Genomic DNA, 17,856 nt, shown 5'->3' on the forward strand with positions numbered 1-17,856 from the left:
CCAATTTTGACCACCTTGAAAACTGAGAACTGTGGTTTGTGTAGCTGCTAACACTCCTTTCTCTTTGGAATCTTTCCTCAAACTGTCTAGTAGGTCCTTCAAATTGTCTTCCACCTTCAGCTTGCCTCGAGGTTCCTTCAAACTGCCTTACCCCTTCTGGAATTTCCTCTCTTGCCATAGGAGATTTATCCCTCAAATTGACCACTGGATTTGTCAATTTCTCCTTCATCTCTAGCACTACCTGATCAAGTTTCTTTAGTGTTGAAACTTCACCAGCTAAGGTGCTCATTTCTGCTAACATTTTCTGCATCATCTCACGAAGTTCACCCACTTCACTGTTAGAGTTCTCAGTTGCACGAGTTGATTTTGTCATTTTGATCCAAGGATTCGAAAGCTCTGATACCAATGTTACTCAAATACAAAAATTCAACAAGAATTCTAGGTTTGAGTACTTGAATTTGACAGTTCAATGTAACCAGAAGAATTGGAATAGAATAGAAGAGAATAGAAGTTTAGAGAGAGAATTTATGAATCTGTATATTGATGATTGGAATCCTTCAATTACAATGCTTTATAGTTGTTGAATACAATGAAAATATCTACTAACTACTTGACTAATTACAGCTAATTGACAGCTAATGAATCAGCTACTGAACTAACTTGAAACTGCTTAACTAACTTCTTCTAACCAACTGCTGACATGGCCAACTAACTTTTAAATGCTAACTGATTCCTGGACTTCACTAACCAACTGCTGACATGGCCAACTAACTTTTAAATGCTAACTGATTCCTGGACTTCACTTCTAACTGCTATAATTCTGCTATCACACCGGCCTTACACTCATCATCGTTTTGATTAGTATATCACGACGACAATGTTGATAATAATCTTCTCGTTTTAGGGATTGTGGTCCTAAAGGAAAGCTGGTTTTATGATCTTCAACGATGAAATCATCCGTACCCACATAGTAAAATAGAAAACGCCCCATTTGTAATGAGTAGGATAGTGCTACTACTTCCTTATTATGGTCCATAAAAAGGGCAGTGGTTTGATTAAAAGAAAAACCAGCATAATCCTTAACATTAAAGGCGAGGAGATCCCAGGTGTGGGTGTCAATGTTATAAACCTCGCCGCAGTGTCTCACTCTCTCATCATCATACTCATTGTCATCATCATCATCTTCAGGAATATAAATATTGTTAGTGCCGCCCATAACATATATCTTATTATTCAGGACAAAGATACGTGGATTTTCCCGTGGAAGTTTCTTGGAAGAAGACACGGTTTCCCATGAAGAGAGGTCGTCATGGTCGGAGATATTGTGGCGTAGCAGATTCATACTGGTGATGCTTCTTCTGCCTTGCTGATCTAAAGCCTTCATGTTGGTTCCGCCAGCCCAGTAGATGTGGTCACCCATAAGGGCCCAGCCTCCATCCCCTTCGCACCCAATTTTGGCAACAAGAGAAACAGAAATAATCTTATCATCCAAATCAATGCAATACCACAAGTCCTCTTCACCATTGTTACCGTGGACATATACTTTCATCCCCAGCGGTTGTGTCGCCATTGAAGTCAAGCTTACTCTCTAGTGTTTTGGAATTGCAAACAAATTGAAAAGACATAATACAGACCCTCAAAGCCTTAGCTCACAAGTATGTCTTTCAACTTTGGGTGTGCACAAGCAAGCACCTCAACTTGTATAGTTGAACACCTAAACATGAATGTTGTGTGGCACTGACCTGGCACCTTCAAAATTTATGTGTCATGTCAGTGCCACATCAGCATTTGTATTTACTTGTTCAATTGTATATAAGTTGAGGTGTCTATTTGTGTACATCAAAAATTGAAGGACATATTTATCAGCTAAATTTGAGAGCTTATTTATGTACCATGCCAATTGAGAAACCTGCTCTTTAGGTCTAGGGGTATCAAGAAAATGGGCTTCGGACGAAGGGGCGAGTGAGGTCCACATAATAATAATAATAATAATAATAATAATAATAATAATAATAATAATAATAATAATAATAATATAAGGGAAAAGGATTAAAAATACTCCTTTATTTTGGGAAAAGAGCTAAAAATATCCTTCATTATAAATTTGGGTAAAAACTATTCCTTTCGTCATTAAAGTTTTCAAATATACTCCTATCTTAACGGTAATTCCCAAAATAACCTGATTTTATTTTTAAACCTGCTCCATTAAAACCCGACTCGATTAAATAAAAATCCATATGGGTTACCACTCCTGTGCCTAGTGGCTCCAGATGTAGGCCTAGGGAACAAGTTGGTCGCATATGAATTTTTTATGTAGTTGGGTTTAAATGGATCGTATTTAAAAATAAAAATCAGGTTACTTTGGGAGATTTGGTGATTTCCGTTAAGACATATATTTGAAATTTTAGTGACGAAAGGGGTATTTTTTATCCAAATTTATAATGACGAATATTTTTAGCCCTTTTCCCAAAGTAGAGAAACATTTTTTACCCTTTTCCCTAAAAATAATATTACTATTATCATATATCTATTATCTATTACTCCTTATTTATATAAGGGAACAAGGGTGCTGCATCACAGAATTGTACAATAAGTAATGTACGAATGCAGATTATTCTTCTGAGTAAATAATTCACATGTAGGGATTCCCAGGCATGTACATGTGTCCAATGTTTATTCATTTCGGGACACGTTTGTAGTGTAATTGTGAAAACAGGTGTACTTCTCTCTCACTGGACCTTTACCGATTAACCAAATCCCCTCATCTTCAAGAAACTTCCTAAAGAAGATGATCCTACCACTAATAAATAACTTCCCGTGAAATTGCACGAAAATAAACTAAACTTACATAATGAAATCAGAAATGCAGAATAATTTCCTGTACTTGCAATCAGAATTTAGGATTTATAGTCAATGGGTTTACAATGAGTCTAATACATACACAGAAGCATAGTTTTTTTTGTTTTTTTTTGGGCATGTGCACTGTTACGAGCTTCTTTCCGAGCAAAACAACTTTGACTTGTCATTCATAATTTATGGAGATATCAATTACTCTATAGATCATAGTATCATTTTACCAACTTCTGTTTAGTTAGAGTTGGCAGATTCCAATAGAATGGCCACATGATTGTCTCCTCATCATTCTAGAACTTAACTTGTGCAATTTAAATGATTACGGCTAGAAGGTATTCATATTCGGTCTGGATTGAATATCCTGATTTCGTGCAGGCTCGATGCAAATGTCATCCTGCAGTATTCATGTGATGAGGTAAACACTCTAGCTATTGAAATGTCTTTCCATTTCTCATTTCAAGTATAATTGATTTGGTGATGTTTTCTTCCTCCAGTGCCAAATAGTATGCACCTTTGTATACCAAAGCCATATTTGGACCATCACATAAAAACCTCTCCAAGCTAAACAGAGTACATATTTGATGCATCAAGTTCTGGTGGTAATTAATAAAATGAATTCACTTTATTTAGATTTTCGACTTGAAAAATAAAAGGCTTAATGCATATGCGGCTCCCTAAACTTGTCTTTTTTTTTTTTTTTTTTTCATTTTGGCATCTCAACTAAGTATTGTTTCTATTGAACACCTGAACTCGTCATCAAGTGTGTCTATCAAATACAATCCGACTTACATAGTATTTCATCTTCAATGTAGCAACATGCTAATATAGTCTAATTTAATTATGTCATCTTTTAGCTAAGATTAACAACAATTGAGAGGAAAAAAAAAAGAGTAGTTCGAACATGAAAGAGTAGAACCAGCAGAAATCGATACATCTATGACCTAAAGAATAGCTTACCACATGTCTAAAATATTACTCCACCTTCATTTTTCCAATTTAATTTTTGCTTCTAATAAAAATCAGATTTAGGGGGTTTGATAGACACACTTGAGAACGAGTTCAGGGGTTCAATAAGAGCAACACTTAGTTGAGGTGTCAAAATGGAAAAAAGGGACAAATTTAGGGGCCGCACATTCATTGAGCCAAAATAAAATTTTGCCTTACTACATATATTCCCTACAGCCCTATGTGTGTATATGTAATATTGTGATTCTGGTTGTGCAGATTTGGAAACCTCAGATAGTGCACAACGACTGCAAATACAACTTAAGGCTCTACAGCTTTAAAGATCGGCGCTGTTGTTGTTGTTGCGGCCTCTGCCACGACCACCATTGGCATATCGACCACCATTAGAATTTCTCCCACGTCCACGTCCTTGAGAAGACGAATTTTGTTTAGCCAATAAAGCAGTTGAAGAATCTGATGTGGCAGAGGAGAGACCATTTAATTGAGTTTCATGGAGAAATAGAAGAGATCTAGTCTCAAGAAAAGTAGGAAGTGGAATTCTGGTAGATATTGAAGTGCTAACAGAGAGATTCGGAAGGTATGCCAGAAAGAATTTGGAGAACAAGATCAGAATCGAGATAGGATTACTAATTGATATCAAGGCATCCGCAATGGACTTGAGGCGGTGCACATAATCAAAAATGAAAGGGAACCTTTCTTAAGGTTATGAAATTGGACCTTAAGTTGGAGAGTTCGGGAACTAACATGATCACGGAAAAGACATTCAATTTGTAACCACGCCTCGCGAGCAGTAAGAGTTTTGTTAGGACGAATAATTACCTGAAGTATCTCTTGAGAAATTGTGGCTTGTATCCATGACAAAACAATGGAGTCAAGTTGGACCCATTGTTGAAAAGCTGGATTGACAACTGAAGTTCCGTCGTCGATGGTAAGAGTAGGTTCTGGACATGAAAAACTTCCATCGATGAAGCCATAGATGCCATGTCCTTTAAACAGGGGAAGAAATAACTCTCTCCATAGCATGTAGTTTGCATAATCAAGAGTGGTAGGAATCAAGTTTTTGATGTTGGAAACAGAGACAACGGAATTTGTAATAGGAGGTGTAACGGAAAGAGTAGCCGAGGAAGAGGAGGTTTGAGAACCGAGGATTGTAGATGAAAGAGTAGCCATGGAAGAGGAAGAAGATGAAACCATGGTGATACGTAGGAAAAAGACTTGGAGACCACCTGGATATCTGATACCATGAAACAATAGCTATTGATATACATTGTTCGATTACAAGAGGTATTTATAGTATGTAAAACTAATGCAAAAGACTAAATTATCCTTCTAGCTGGACAAATATATTTATAAGATAAGAGAGCGCCAAGGATTCAGGCACGGAAGAAGTGAGAGAATAAAATAATTGTGAGCAATTCGCAGGAATGTCCTTAATTCAAGGTGGTCTTTAACTTTTGTTCCTCATTTTTAATTTTTGCCCCTAAGTACTTTTAGTAATAAAAAAAGTGATCGAAAATATTTCTGACATTCGGATTTTGAGTTTGAACCCCAGCAGAGTAAAAACAAAATAAAAAAATCGCACGACAAAGGTTTCACAGAAACTATGTCTATTCGCTACGTAGTTACATAAAAACTATGTCTATAGCATAGTTCTATACAAATTAAGACATAACTTCATTTCCACAAACCTTTGTCGGACAAGGCATAAGTTTTATGCAACTGTGCCCGAAAAGGCATAGGTGTGCAAAATTATTAATATTTTCGACTCTACTAGAGATCAAACCCAGAATCTTTGACGTGAAAAGGTGTACTTTGGTCCACAAATTTTCATTAAATGATAAGTAGGGGTAAAAATTAAAAACCAATCCGTATGAAGGGCAATCGGCACCAAAAAAAAAAGAAAAAAAAAAAAGAGAGAATAATTGTCTGTCGATTGAGTGCTAGAAGAGAACGAAACTGAACATAGCAATTCTTTGGGGAAGCAATGATAGTAATTCAGAACAGATGCGACGTTAACAAAAGTTTGCTACATTTTTTGTAGTTATGCCGGAATAGGTGTAAATATTCCTATATATCATAAGGGTCGATCTAACTTTTTTTTGTAGTACTTAGTTAGAGTCCTTGGTTACATTACAATTAAGGTTGCCAACTAAAGGTTTCCTTTTTCAAATTTACCTCTATATTTATCTTTTATTCTTTTCTCAACTATAGGATGTTTTAGAAATATTAAGGCACTTTTAAGCCTTTTTTTATTACAGAAAATCCCCTAGACTAACTTTTTGAAGGTGATAACATGTACTATAACTTCTTCATATTGCTTATTTGTACTCCTACTTTATTTCTTTATTATTTAAGGTGCCACACCCAATTTTGATAAATTTAGAAAATAAGGTCCTCTTAAAATGCTTAAGAAATTGTGAATTGTGATTATGTCAATTAAAAAAAAACACGTCACTGTGCATAATTTGAATGAGAGAATACACCACATTTGCAGTTACCTTAATTAAAACATGTATTGCACAAAAAAATTGAAATTTCTCTAATTATTAACTCTTTAATTGTTCAGTGTGAAACTTCGAAAATTTAATAGATAAATTGGTCTTAATTTGGATTAGATATTGTTACCTATTTTTTTTTTTTAAATCTAATCATTTGTTAACAATATTAAAATTTGAATCTTTTCATCGGCATTTTTGTTGGTTTGTATGTTGATTACCCATATCGTTCATGCTTAGCAAAATTAACTTTCTTTTTTGGATATTATTTTGTGTATTATAATATTTTATTTTTTATATGATGCATGCATACTTAATTATATTTTCTATGCATAACGAACAATGTAAGTTGTAGTTTATACTGCATTCATCTAAAAAAATAATGCAAGACGTACTACGTGGTTAGTCAGTTCAATTTTTGGCATGAATTCATAAATATATTTCTTTAATATATATTTACACTTAAAAGTTACATAAAAAGAAATTATAATATGAACTTGATGGAGTAGTTTAAATGTTGAGAACATCTTTGAATAATATGTAGTTAATGAAACAATTTTTAGTTTTCCAGCAATAGTAATGTCAAACATCTTATGATAAAAGGGAGTAACTTATGTTTTTTTGAGTATCATTTTTTTTTATGCGGGTAAAAATATGTTAGGCAGTGTTTGTTAGCATAGGAAAACATGATTAAATGAATCGTGAAGCATTGAATCTTCATTTGTGTTTGAGAAAATAATTAAAATATACATTTTATAAAATAATGTACCATTTAAACTAGCAAAAGGAAAAAAATGTCATTTTCTCATCACGTAAATTTTTAGAAAGTAAAAATAAGGTCTAATTATATTAAGAAAAGTAATTTTTCAATATACTTTGTATAATTTAATTGAATTAACATCTACAAACATTTGTAAAGTATAAAATTTTATTTTTATTTATTTGAAAGCTATTTTTTTTATAAGTAACTTCATTAAATCTCAACAAAAGAACAAATATCGCATATCTAATTGATGTCTCTAGAACCAAACTATTTTTTTTTTTTGAAAGAAAATGTTATAGTTCATATTGGATATGTGTTGTTAAAATTAAGAGAATTTATGTCATGTATTTGTTTGAAGGTAAAAAAAAAAAGGGTCTAAAGTAAGGACAAAAAAAAAAAAATTGTTCAATTTTCAAATATTTTTATGCAATTTAAATATATGGGAAGCCTTTAGTTTTTAAGAGTTTGCAGAAAATATCAAACTAATCTTTTAATAATTTAATGTCATAAAGAGTGCGAAAATAATAAAAAATAATTACAATTGTAACTTTTAATCTTAATTTTCGGCCCGTGCTAAAGTTTGCAAAAAAAATCAAACTAATCTTTGAATAACTTAATGTCACAAAAAACCGAGAAAAAAATAAAAAATAATTATTAATTTAACTTTTAATTTTAGTTTTGAACCCGGGCCCGCAGGCCAATACCACTAGTATATAATATGCTTCTTTTAGCTATATTACATTTAGTAAATTTGGGTCTTTTATGACCGCGCAAATTCACTAGTTTAGTTAATACTTGGATGACGTTTTAAATACACAAAAATTGACTCTGTAATGAATCAACATGTACTCCTCCAATTCATTCAAGAATAATAAACAAAAGATATCATTCAACTTAAAATCAAACGCGTGTTTCAGATTCTACCACGTAGAATATCCAATGAACCTAACCTACAATATGAAACCACAATCAATTCGATGATTATTTAATCTTCTTCATAATTATTATACGTAAGTTACATAAACCACTCCCTTTTAAGAGCTTTTAATAATCTGTAGCTATGTTTTTACATTTGTAGCTAGTTTAGGGTAATTTACTGTATTTGAATATACTGTTCAGGTGTATCCAAACTTATTAATGTCACGTGTATTTGAACGTATTTTAATACATACGACCTTAATTTCTTTGAATACATGTGCATTGAAAAATGATTGTATTCCAGTGCATTTAAATACACGACAGAGTTGTGTATTTTAATTTTCTATATTGTATTTGAATGTATCCGGCTAAACGAATACACTCAAATACAATCAGATCTGAGGAAAAACAATCAAATACATTTAATAATCGAATAAAAATTAGTGAAATACATCTAGTTGTGTCCAAAAATACAATCAAATACAACTAGTGTCCCAAAAGAATCTCATTCGTAATACATAAATACTACATTAAAAAATGCAGAATACACTCACATGCACTCGAGTTGGGCCTTGAGATAGTCAGAAATACACCAAATCCGGTGAAAATACAAATAGAGATCTAATTTTCAGAGAAATACAAAAGTATTGACGAGACATTTTTGGTTTTACACCAATTCTAGATCGCGGAAAATACCACATCCAGAAACTATGATATGAGATCGTCGGAAAATACACCAAATCTTAGATATGAGAAAAAGTCATGGATTCCGGCATTACCTGCGGCTAAACCATGATCTGAGATCATCAAAAAATACACCAAATCTAGATTTAAGATCTTCAGAAAATACACCAAATTCAAATCTGAGAAAAAGCCATGAATTTTGGCATTATCGGCGGCTACGACTGCCGCGTTAGCTGCGGCGATGCAATAAAGAGAGAGGGGTGAGAGACGGCGGAGAAGAGAGAGGGAATATTTTAACTTCATCTTTATGTTCTATGCATTGTGTTTGCTTTCCTCGTTCAGATCACTGCTATGACACTTTTTGGATGAACAACTATGCTGATGCTTATGACGGCTTTTACATAGAGATTGGCGAGAGAGGAGAGGGTGGTGAGGAAGAAACTTGATAAAGTGGAATAATTTTATATTTGGTATAGCTACGATATGTAAATTAGAAAATTACCGTAGCTATGAAATATAAATAAATTAAATAGTAGTTGTTATCAATAAATATCTCTTAGAGATAGCACAATTAAATTTTCCATTATTACATAGTCTGTATAACTCGTCATTATTTTTGTTTACTATACGGAGGGTAAAGTTGACTAATAAAGTAGAGGGGTATATATATTTGATCCTTTTTCCTATTTCTAAATATAGAATTGTGAAATTATTTTCTAGATATATTAAAAAGAAAAGTGTGCCACATAAATTGAAACAAAAAGATTATGAAATAAGGATATTTTGGGCCCAATTAAGTGATGCGACATAATTGGACCAAACTACTAATAGAAGACAAATATGGTAAATTTCAAGGCATTTTTGACACTTTTTCGTTGTATTTAATCAAATAATCAACGCTGCTTAAACTTAATTATTTATTACTACTTAATCCTCCTCTCCTCCTTCTTAGAAAAAGAAAGAACTTGGTATTTAGCTTATTAATTACACCCTCCGTCTATTTTTTACTTATATTGTATTGACTTGTGATCAAAGAATCATAATTAGAATGACAATTTTATTATATCACTTTTAGTTATTATTATATCATCTAATAGTTAAAATCAATCAAACAAATTACTTAAAATTTCTAACCTAATAATTAATTATAAGAATAAATAAGTATGAAATAATAAATTATCTTCTTTATTTTTCAATCTAGAAAGGTAGTGAACATTTATTTTCTGTACAATCAACAACTAAAAATGTGTTAGGTTTTTGGGTTTTCCCTTCCTATGTGGAATTGGATTAATAAAACTCAATCCAATTAAGTTTTTGGGTTTTTCCTTCCTATGTGGAATTTGATTAATAAAACTCAATCCAATTAGGTTTTTGGGTTTTCCCTTCCTATGTGGAATTGAATTAATAAAACTCAATCCAATTTGGACCAGACCAATTTTGCCCAAAATTTTCTCTATATATAGGATCAATTTAGGTCTTATTTTGACAACAAGAGTGAATTCATAACAACCATATAGAGAGAAAGCAGTTTTTCGTCCAGAAATTTTCTGCTACAGCAGTCCACTTTAATGTTTCCCGATCTGTTAACCGTTGGATCGTGCTGAAATTTGAACTGGGGGTTCTCAACATCTGGTTCTTCGATTTCAACGGTGGAGATCGGATTTTGTGGCCTGTAGCTCCAGTTTTCGAGTACGAACAGTAGCTCATTTTTTGGGGTGATTTCTCTTCTTTCTTCACTAGTTTTGGTGCTATCTTTTATGTATTGTTGCTCCGTGCTTGGTTTTGTTGTTGTAGTCATTTGGAGAACATTGTTGTAACTCTTGTTGTTTATAGTGGAGCTTTTGTGGGCTAGAGGTCCCGTGGATGTTTCCTCTTCACTTTGAAAGGGTTTTACCACGTAAATTTGGTGTCTCTTCCATTCGATTTATTTTTGCTTGCTTTGCTATTTTATTGTTGGTATAGCTGCTGCCCGGATTCCATTTGTGCTAGTGTTTATTGTCTTCTCTTGGTTCAAATAGTGTGAGAAGTTTTGACTTGAGTATTTCTTTCGTTGTTATCTCGTCGTACAATTTGGTTATTACTTGTTTCTTTCCAATAAAATGGACCAAAGGAGTATTATTATATGTGTTTATATGTCCATAATAAATAGAAAGAAAAAGTGTGATTTACTTGTACTTGTCATTTAGTTTGGTACCACTACCATTCCACCATTTTTTAAATAATAAATTTATTCCTTCTACCCCCTCTTCCACGTCAAGTTCCAACACAAATCTCATGCTCTGATCACATTCTGCCCTCCACGTTACTCAATTATCCAATCTGCTAACCGACTCAATCAAAACAAATATAATTGCTAAAATGAAAATAATTAAATTTTTGTATCGCACTCGTTTTCTTTCCTATGCCACCTATCCAACAACTTTATTTTTTTGCTCAAAAAGTCATTTCTTGGCTTGCCCTTCAGTGAAACTCAGTTTATGCCAAAATCAAGGTGACCCTTTTTCTATTTTTCTATTTTTAGTAATACCATTTTGTGAAAAAATTAATCTTGCTAAAGTTTAACCAATTAATTTCATTGTTTTAAGGGTTCTTTGTGAATTTTTTAGGCAAATTTTCCATATTTAAACTCTATTTTAATTTCTTTGATAGACCCTTTTGTTATTCTACAGCTTTGAACAAGTCTAAACAATTCTTTTTTGTGAATATAACCATTTTTTGTGTGAATATTTTTAAGGCAAATTGACCAAGATTAGGTACGGAATTTACCTAAATACAAGGTCATCAATGAGTTATTCTGCAACTCCAGCAATGGCAAGGGAGAAAGAAATGGAACAAATGGATAGAATATTAGCTGCAAAAGAGGATGACCATGGTGGGGTGATAGTGGAAATGACTAATGAGCCCTTGGACCCTTCTGTCTTTGCATCTTTGCTTAGAGCCTCACTTTCTCATTGGAGACAACAGGTGGTACCAGTATATACTACTATGTTTTAAAATTTCACTGTAGTTCTTGATCATAAAGTCAATCCTGTAGAAAATATTCCTTATTTTTTTTTAAATCCAAAATCAAGGTCGCGAATAAGTTGCAAAAGGTAGATTTTTTTTTTTAAAAAAATGCTATCCTTCAAGTCTTGATGGACAGAGTTCTCTGAAATTGTGCTGATGGGATGTAATAAGTATTGCATAAGATAATTGAGATGTGCGGAAGGTAGCCGGAGTTATCCTGATTGTAAAAAAAAGAAAGAACTTTTTTCTGTGTGCCTGGCCTACTTTATCCTAAGTTTTTGCAGGATCTTGAGTGGTGGCACCCAAAAGTAACAATAAAGTTGGCAAAAGGTTCTTTTCTCTTATCATGTAGTAACACCTAAAGGTGAGACAAACCTTGGAGACCAGTGTTCAAATTCCAACAAAGACTTCTTTCCATTTATCTAAGTTTTGATGGACAGAGCTTTTGAGACGTGTGCTAGTGCGAGATAACGGGTACCTGATGAAATAGTTGAGGTGTGTGAAAGTTGGCCAGGACCAAATAATTATTAAAAAAAATCATATAATACTGTAGATGATTCTTTTTTCCTTTTTTCCCCTTTTATTTGGGCAGTGGGACTGTGGGGTGGTTGGGGAGGGGGGGGGGGGGGTGGCGCTGCTCTTGAATTGCTACATCTTTTGATAAATCTGGTAGGTCTGTCCTATGTGACAGCCCCAAAAAAAAAAAAATCCCTGTATGCACATGTTTGTTTGTTTTCTTTTATTTGCTCCTAAACATCTAAATCTTTTGTTTCTTGCTCCTGAACATCTTAGTTTCACAAATTTAGGATTATTATACTGTTTCATGTTCCTTGAAATGTTGAATTGCATAGACATGTAGGGTGTGATTGGTATGGAGGAAAACCGGAAAATATTTTCACTCTTCTCATGTTTGGTTGAAAAGAAGTTACTTAAAAATAAGAAAAATGATTTCCCTAAAGTAAGAAGGGAAAACAAGTTCATAAATGACATTCCAAGCTCATTGTCTCCTCCCACCCATCTAACGTCCCCAACCCCCACCCCCGCCACCCTTGACCCCCCGTTCCCCATGCCATCACACCGTGTTTTGCTATATTACATAAAAATGTTTTTGGGATAATATTTTTTTGGTTGCTTACCAAATGACATTTTCCTTCATACCAAACACACCCTTAAGATGTACCAATTTTGTTTGGGGTCTGCGATTGGGGGGAGGTATATTTGAGTGCTTGAGATGTTAGCAATGCGCCATGTTTGCCTGAGTAAAAAGTAGAAGCAGAAGAAGTAGGACTTTGTGTGTTGCCATGAGATTATTAATTTGATGCTGATCTTATACCTTAGATTACCTTTAGATTGGACTTTTGAATTTCTATGGCAAGATTTTGATTCATATTTCATCCTTGATAATAGGTGGACATACTTGCAGGGTAAAAAAGGTGTTTGGATCAAATTGCCTATTGAGCTTGTAACGCTTATAGAACCTGCTGTTAAGGTAAGTTTGTTTCTTACTCATGGTAATTAAAAAGTATATTGGTTCCTTCTCAATTCCTGATAAAAAATTATCCTACTGCTCTGCAGGAAGGATTTTATTACCACCATGCGGAACCAAAATACTTGATGCTCGTGAGTTGGCTGCCTGGAACTGCTAACACTATTCCAGCAAATGCTACACATAGAGTGGGCATTGGTGCTTTTGTCGTGAATGAAAAGAATGAGGTATATTCTGGTGTTACTCATTCTGCCTAACGGTCTCAGTTTGTTGGAAAAGCTGGAAAAAGAGACCAATCATTATAGTAATACTTTGAGTAAAGAACAATTACAAGCTGCTTCTTCACTGAAGGCTGCGGAAGGGCGCATGAAATGTAGTACTTATCAACTTTGGTGGGGGTGAGATTGATGGGCCATTTTGGTCATTAAGCACCTCAAAGTGCAGTATTGTATGTGTTAGTTCATTAAATACATAAATAATGTTACTATTTTTTAAAAGAGAGCACAAATGGAATCAACAAAATATTTTCTTTATCTTGACGGTTTCCTTCTTGTAATGGACAATTAAACGAGGCAACAATGAAATTTATGAAATTATAGTCCAGAAATCAGATAAAAGATAATCGCATGACTTCTTTTCTACTTATTTAGAAAAAAAGAATGGCTTCTTTTCTTTGGCCTAACTCTTAATATACCTGCAGCAGGAAAGTTTAGCATGGTTTCATTGTTATTGGAAAGTCTACAAGATATTCATGATTGATCAAGATTTCTGTCCAGCTTTAAAATATCATGGATTTTGTAGAATTGTTTGGGCAGAATAACCTTATAGAGGTGAAATAGTTTAGGAGTTAGGTACGCGAAGGTGTTTCATAAAGCCTCTGCCATGGAAATGGTTGTGGTGTTTGGTGGAGAAAAACAGTAATATATGAGGCTGATGCCCTGATAAATATTGCAAACTGGAGGGTTGACTGGCCAAACCAATAGTCTCTACTCTCTACACCATTTTGATCCATTAATTTCGAAGGAAAAATTAGGTATATGTGGCAGATTGGAGGCTAATTAACCAAATTCTGGTTATGTGACTATAATAACCTCGTAAGCTGGGATTTCAACAGCTTTACTCCAGTTCTGCAAACTGATGTTCTGTAGTCGCGGTTGCCAGAAGGGAAGGACAATCGGTTTTAGGGATTAACTGATAGAACAAAGGACTGGGAGGAAAACGAACTGGAGCTTCTGGAGGAATGAAAAATTATATTCGATATCCAAAGTTTTTTTGCTATTTTTTGAGTGGAGCTCACAATTAATTTATACTAGCATAGAAATTCGGTAAACTTTGTGGAGATTATCTCTTTTTCTATAAGCTTTATCCGATTCATATACCCTTCTAATAGGGATACTCCTTTCCTTTTGCTATCACAGAAACTTTCTTATCCAAAAAAAAAGAAAAGAAAAGAATGGGTCAGGTGATAAATATTAGGATCTATATTCATGGACTATTAATGAAACTAATGGTACTTATCTAGTGAAATCGAATATATAACATCACAGAATTTACCTGTACATACTGATTAATGAGTTTTGACCTTGGTTAGAAGGCGATGGAAAAGGTTTTTTCTTTCTCCATGTACATCATTCTGATTGTATTTAGCTTACATTTATTCCTGCACTTCTATGTATTACCTGGCCATGTGTATGTAAATAGTACTTAATTGTTCGAGTACTCACAGTAACAATTTTTATAGTAAAATATTTGTTAAAATCTCAGGTGCTAGTTGTCCAAGAAAAGAGTGGAAAATTTCGTGGAACCGGTGTGTGGAAGTTCCCCACAGGAGTTGTTGATGAGGTATGTGTCAATGATAACTTCTATGCCATATGAGAAAATCAAATTAAGTGAAATAGAGGAAATATGAAGCAAATGCGCTGCAAGAATATTTGCTCTTATGTTGAATTTTTCATCCACAGGGTGAAGATATATGTGATGCAGCTGTCAGAGAAGTGAAAGAAGAGACAGGAGTGAGTGAGAATTCAGATGTCATTTTTTCCTTTTTTAGATATAGTTATTCCAACTATTAGTTTGGGATTTAGTAACAACAGTCACTTAATTGGTATACATTGATACAGGTTGATGCGAAGTTTGTAGAAATACTGGCATTCAGGTTCTCTTTCGCTTAAAGTTATTTAATCTCCATATGCCTTAATTGTGTACTGCATTCTTGATAATGTGTATGTATATCGTGGTGGCTATGCTCTTGTTCCCTTCTGGTTGAGATACCAACGACATAGTCATTGAGAGGATCGTTATGTTAGTAAATGCTTCAATCATCTTTTATTACATATGATACGAGTATGGAAACTTTTTGTTGTCCTTACATGTTCGGTCTGCTTACCCTCACTGCATTTAACATTAAGATGCTTACTTGCTTAGTTGTGCATGAAAGATTACTTCATTAAATTGCAGGCAAAGTCACAAGTCATTTTTTGACAAGTCAGATTTGTTCTTCGTCTGCATGCTACAACCTCTCTCCTTTGATATCCAGAAGCAGGACACAGAAATAGAGGCAGCCGAGGTATCAGAACTAGTTAAAAAAAAATTATGCTTTGAGACTACCATTTCCCTTTTTTTCCTTAACAAACAGCATTTTCCCTCATCTGGTCAAATCTTGAACTCTTTTTGAAGTGTTTTTAGCTGGATCCGTGTGGTTTTGGTGTCTGACAAAGTAATCAGGTAGAGAAACAGTTGACGTGAGCTTTATGGACTGTTTGGCCAAGCTTTCAAAAATCTGTTTATTTCGAAAAGTGTTTTTTTGTGTTATAATGCTTTTCAAAAAAGTACTTTTGGAGAGTAGTAGTTTGTATTTGGCTAATCAATTTGAAAAACACTTAACAATAGTTTGTGCTTGGTCAAGGTTTCAAAAGTGCTTCCGGGGAAAAACTACACTTTTTACCTTATGAAAAACAACTTTTGCTATTACTCAGAAGTTTTTGTTTTCCCCCTAAAAGCTAGGCTTAACACCTCAATTCTCTAACATAAGCACTTCTGCCGTTGCTGAAGCTTTGCCTAACAGGCTAGGAAGTGAGGAAATTAACTTGCATCCCTTTAACTTACTCTTAGAGAATAATGTGAGTTTGTATATAGGCACAATTAAAATTGCATTAAACAAGCAGTTCCCAGCAGCAGGCTTCACGCTGCAAGCTCGTGTTTTTCTTATACTTCATATTTTTCGTTTACTTGCAGTGGATGCCATTTGAACAGTACGCAGCTCAGCCATTCGTCCAAGGACATGATCTTCTCAGATACATTTCTGACATATGCTCAGCAAAGATGCAGGGAAGGTATACTGGATTCTCGTCGGTTCCTATGGTGACGAGTTTTTCTAAGAAGAATACTCACCTGTACATGAATAACAATGTCAGAACAACTGGTCATGACGACCTCTAATGTGACAGGAAGCTAAAAAATTGATTCTTCTCTCCCCCGTAGGTTGAAAAGGGAGAAATATTGATATTCATGTGAAGTTTATAAAGGTGCAATTCTTTTTTAGTATGATGGAATAACACGGGACGAGAAGTGTCCTCTGATGGGAGAATTGGGTTTCAGGTTTACATTTTGTAGGTGATACATGATGCATGAAGCGTACATCGAGAATTATTTGTATATTTAAGTTTCTTTGATTGACCTTTGGAACTCTCTACTTATTGTACTTCCTCTAGTATTAAATTCTGAATATACGAAAAGAACAACTTATCAAGTAAAAATCAAATCTAATCAAATTAAAACCACATCTAAGATGCAAAATTGGAGATTGAACTGCTTTTAACATTTGTGAACAGCCCTTGTTTTTTGTCTCTCAAATTCCTGTAGTAAAACCATTTTGCCTCAATTATTTCTAGAATACATTGTGCGTAAGGATGATCTCACTTTTTATCGTCTAGTGCATCTACTAATTGGCATATAATCAACGTTGCAATGTAACTGAAAAATAGTCAAAACTTAATAGAGTGGCAAATAGTTGCTCTAGATAATATCTGACGTTTTGCGCAAATTTTGCACTGTAAGAACTGAACTTTAGGCTGTCTTAGAGTTAGAGTTCCACTATATATGTTTCAAAGTTCAGAACATTTCCTATGATTTCGCTCGTATAAGTTTCGAACTCTAGGATATCGTATTAGAGTTTCACTTCCAGCACTTCGAAAAAAATGAGGTTGTGATTTCGCTCGTATAATTTTCCATGACTCTATTTTTCAATTACCTAACTATAAGTTTAGGCTGTGATTTCAATCACTTTAGAAACACGGATTATATTTCAATTAGAAATTCTAAAAATAAAAAAATAGCTACGTGGTATCTTTGTCTCATCAACTGTCAAATTAGGGCTTGAGCCTAACTTACACCACAAACGCTAGCTCAAAGAGAGAAGGATAGCCCGAGCCTTATAAGGAGCACAGGGCTCTCGTTCGTCGCGTCCATTGTCTAGTCTGAATCGTGCACACTCATTTTCACCCCCCATCAATCTCCGAGACCGGTCATTGGTCCGGGGGCATTCTACACCCCCCCTCCCCCCCTCTCTTTTTTCAGGGGCCCACATATCGGGTCTGGGCTTGGCTCTGATACCATGTTAAAATCTAAAGAAACATGAAAGCGACAAAGAGACAAGAATATTTTGGGAGAGTTTTCTCTGTGCCTTT

The 17,856-nt window shown here is 34.2% G+C and overlaps 1 protein-coding gene across 1 annotated transcript; it reads left to right on the forward strand.

Annotated features, from left to right (window-relative positions):
- The first annotated feature begins 10,901 nt into the window (after positions 1–10,901).
- Positions 10,902–16,862, forward strand: LOC132640224 (nudix hydrolase 2-like). The gene is made up of 9 exons (XM_060356731.1): positions 10,902–11,170; positions 11,414–11,643; positions 13,109–13,174; positions 13,261–13,398; positions 14,936–15,013; positions 15,133–15,183; positions 15,292–15,326; positions 15,629–15,737; positions 16,406–16,862. Exons 1-9 carry the CDS (start codon positions 11,038–11,040, stop codon positions 16,607–16,609), a joined length of 1,044 nt encoding a protein of 347 aa, XP_060212714.1. The 5' UTR covers positions 10,902–11,037; the 3' UTR covers positions 16,610–16,862.
- Positions 16,863–17,856: the final 994 nt, after the last annotated feature.

This window comes from Lycium barbarum, chromosome 5 (assembly GCF_019175385.1).
Source record: "Lycium barbarum isolate Lr01 chromosome 5, ASM1917538v2, whole genome shotgun sequence".
Lineage (NCBI taxonomy): Eukaryota > Viridiplantae > Streptophyta > Magnoliopsida > Solanales > Solanaceae > Lycium > Lycium barbarum.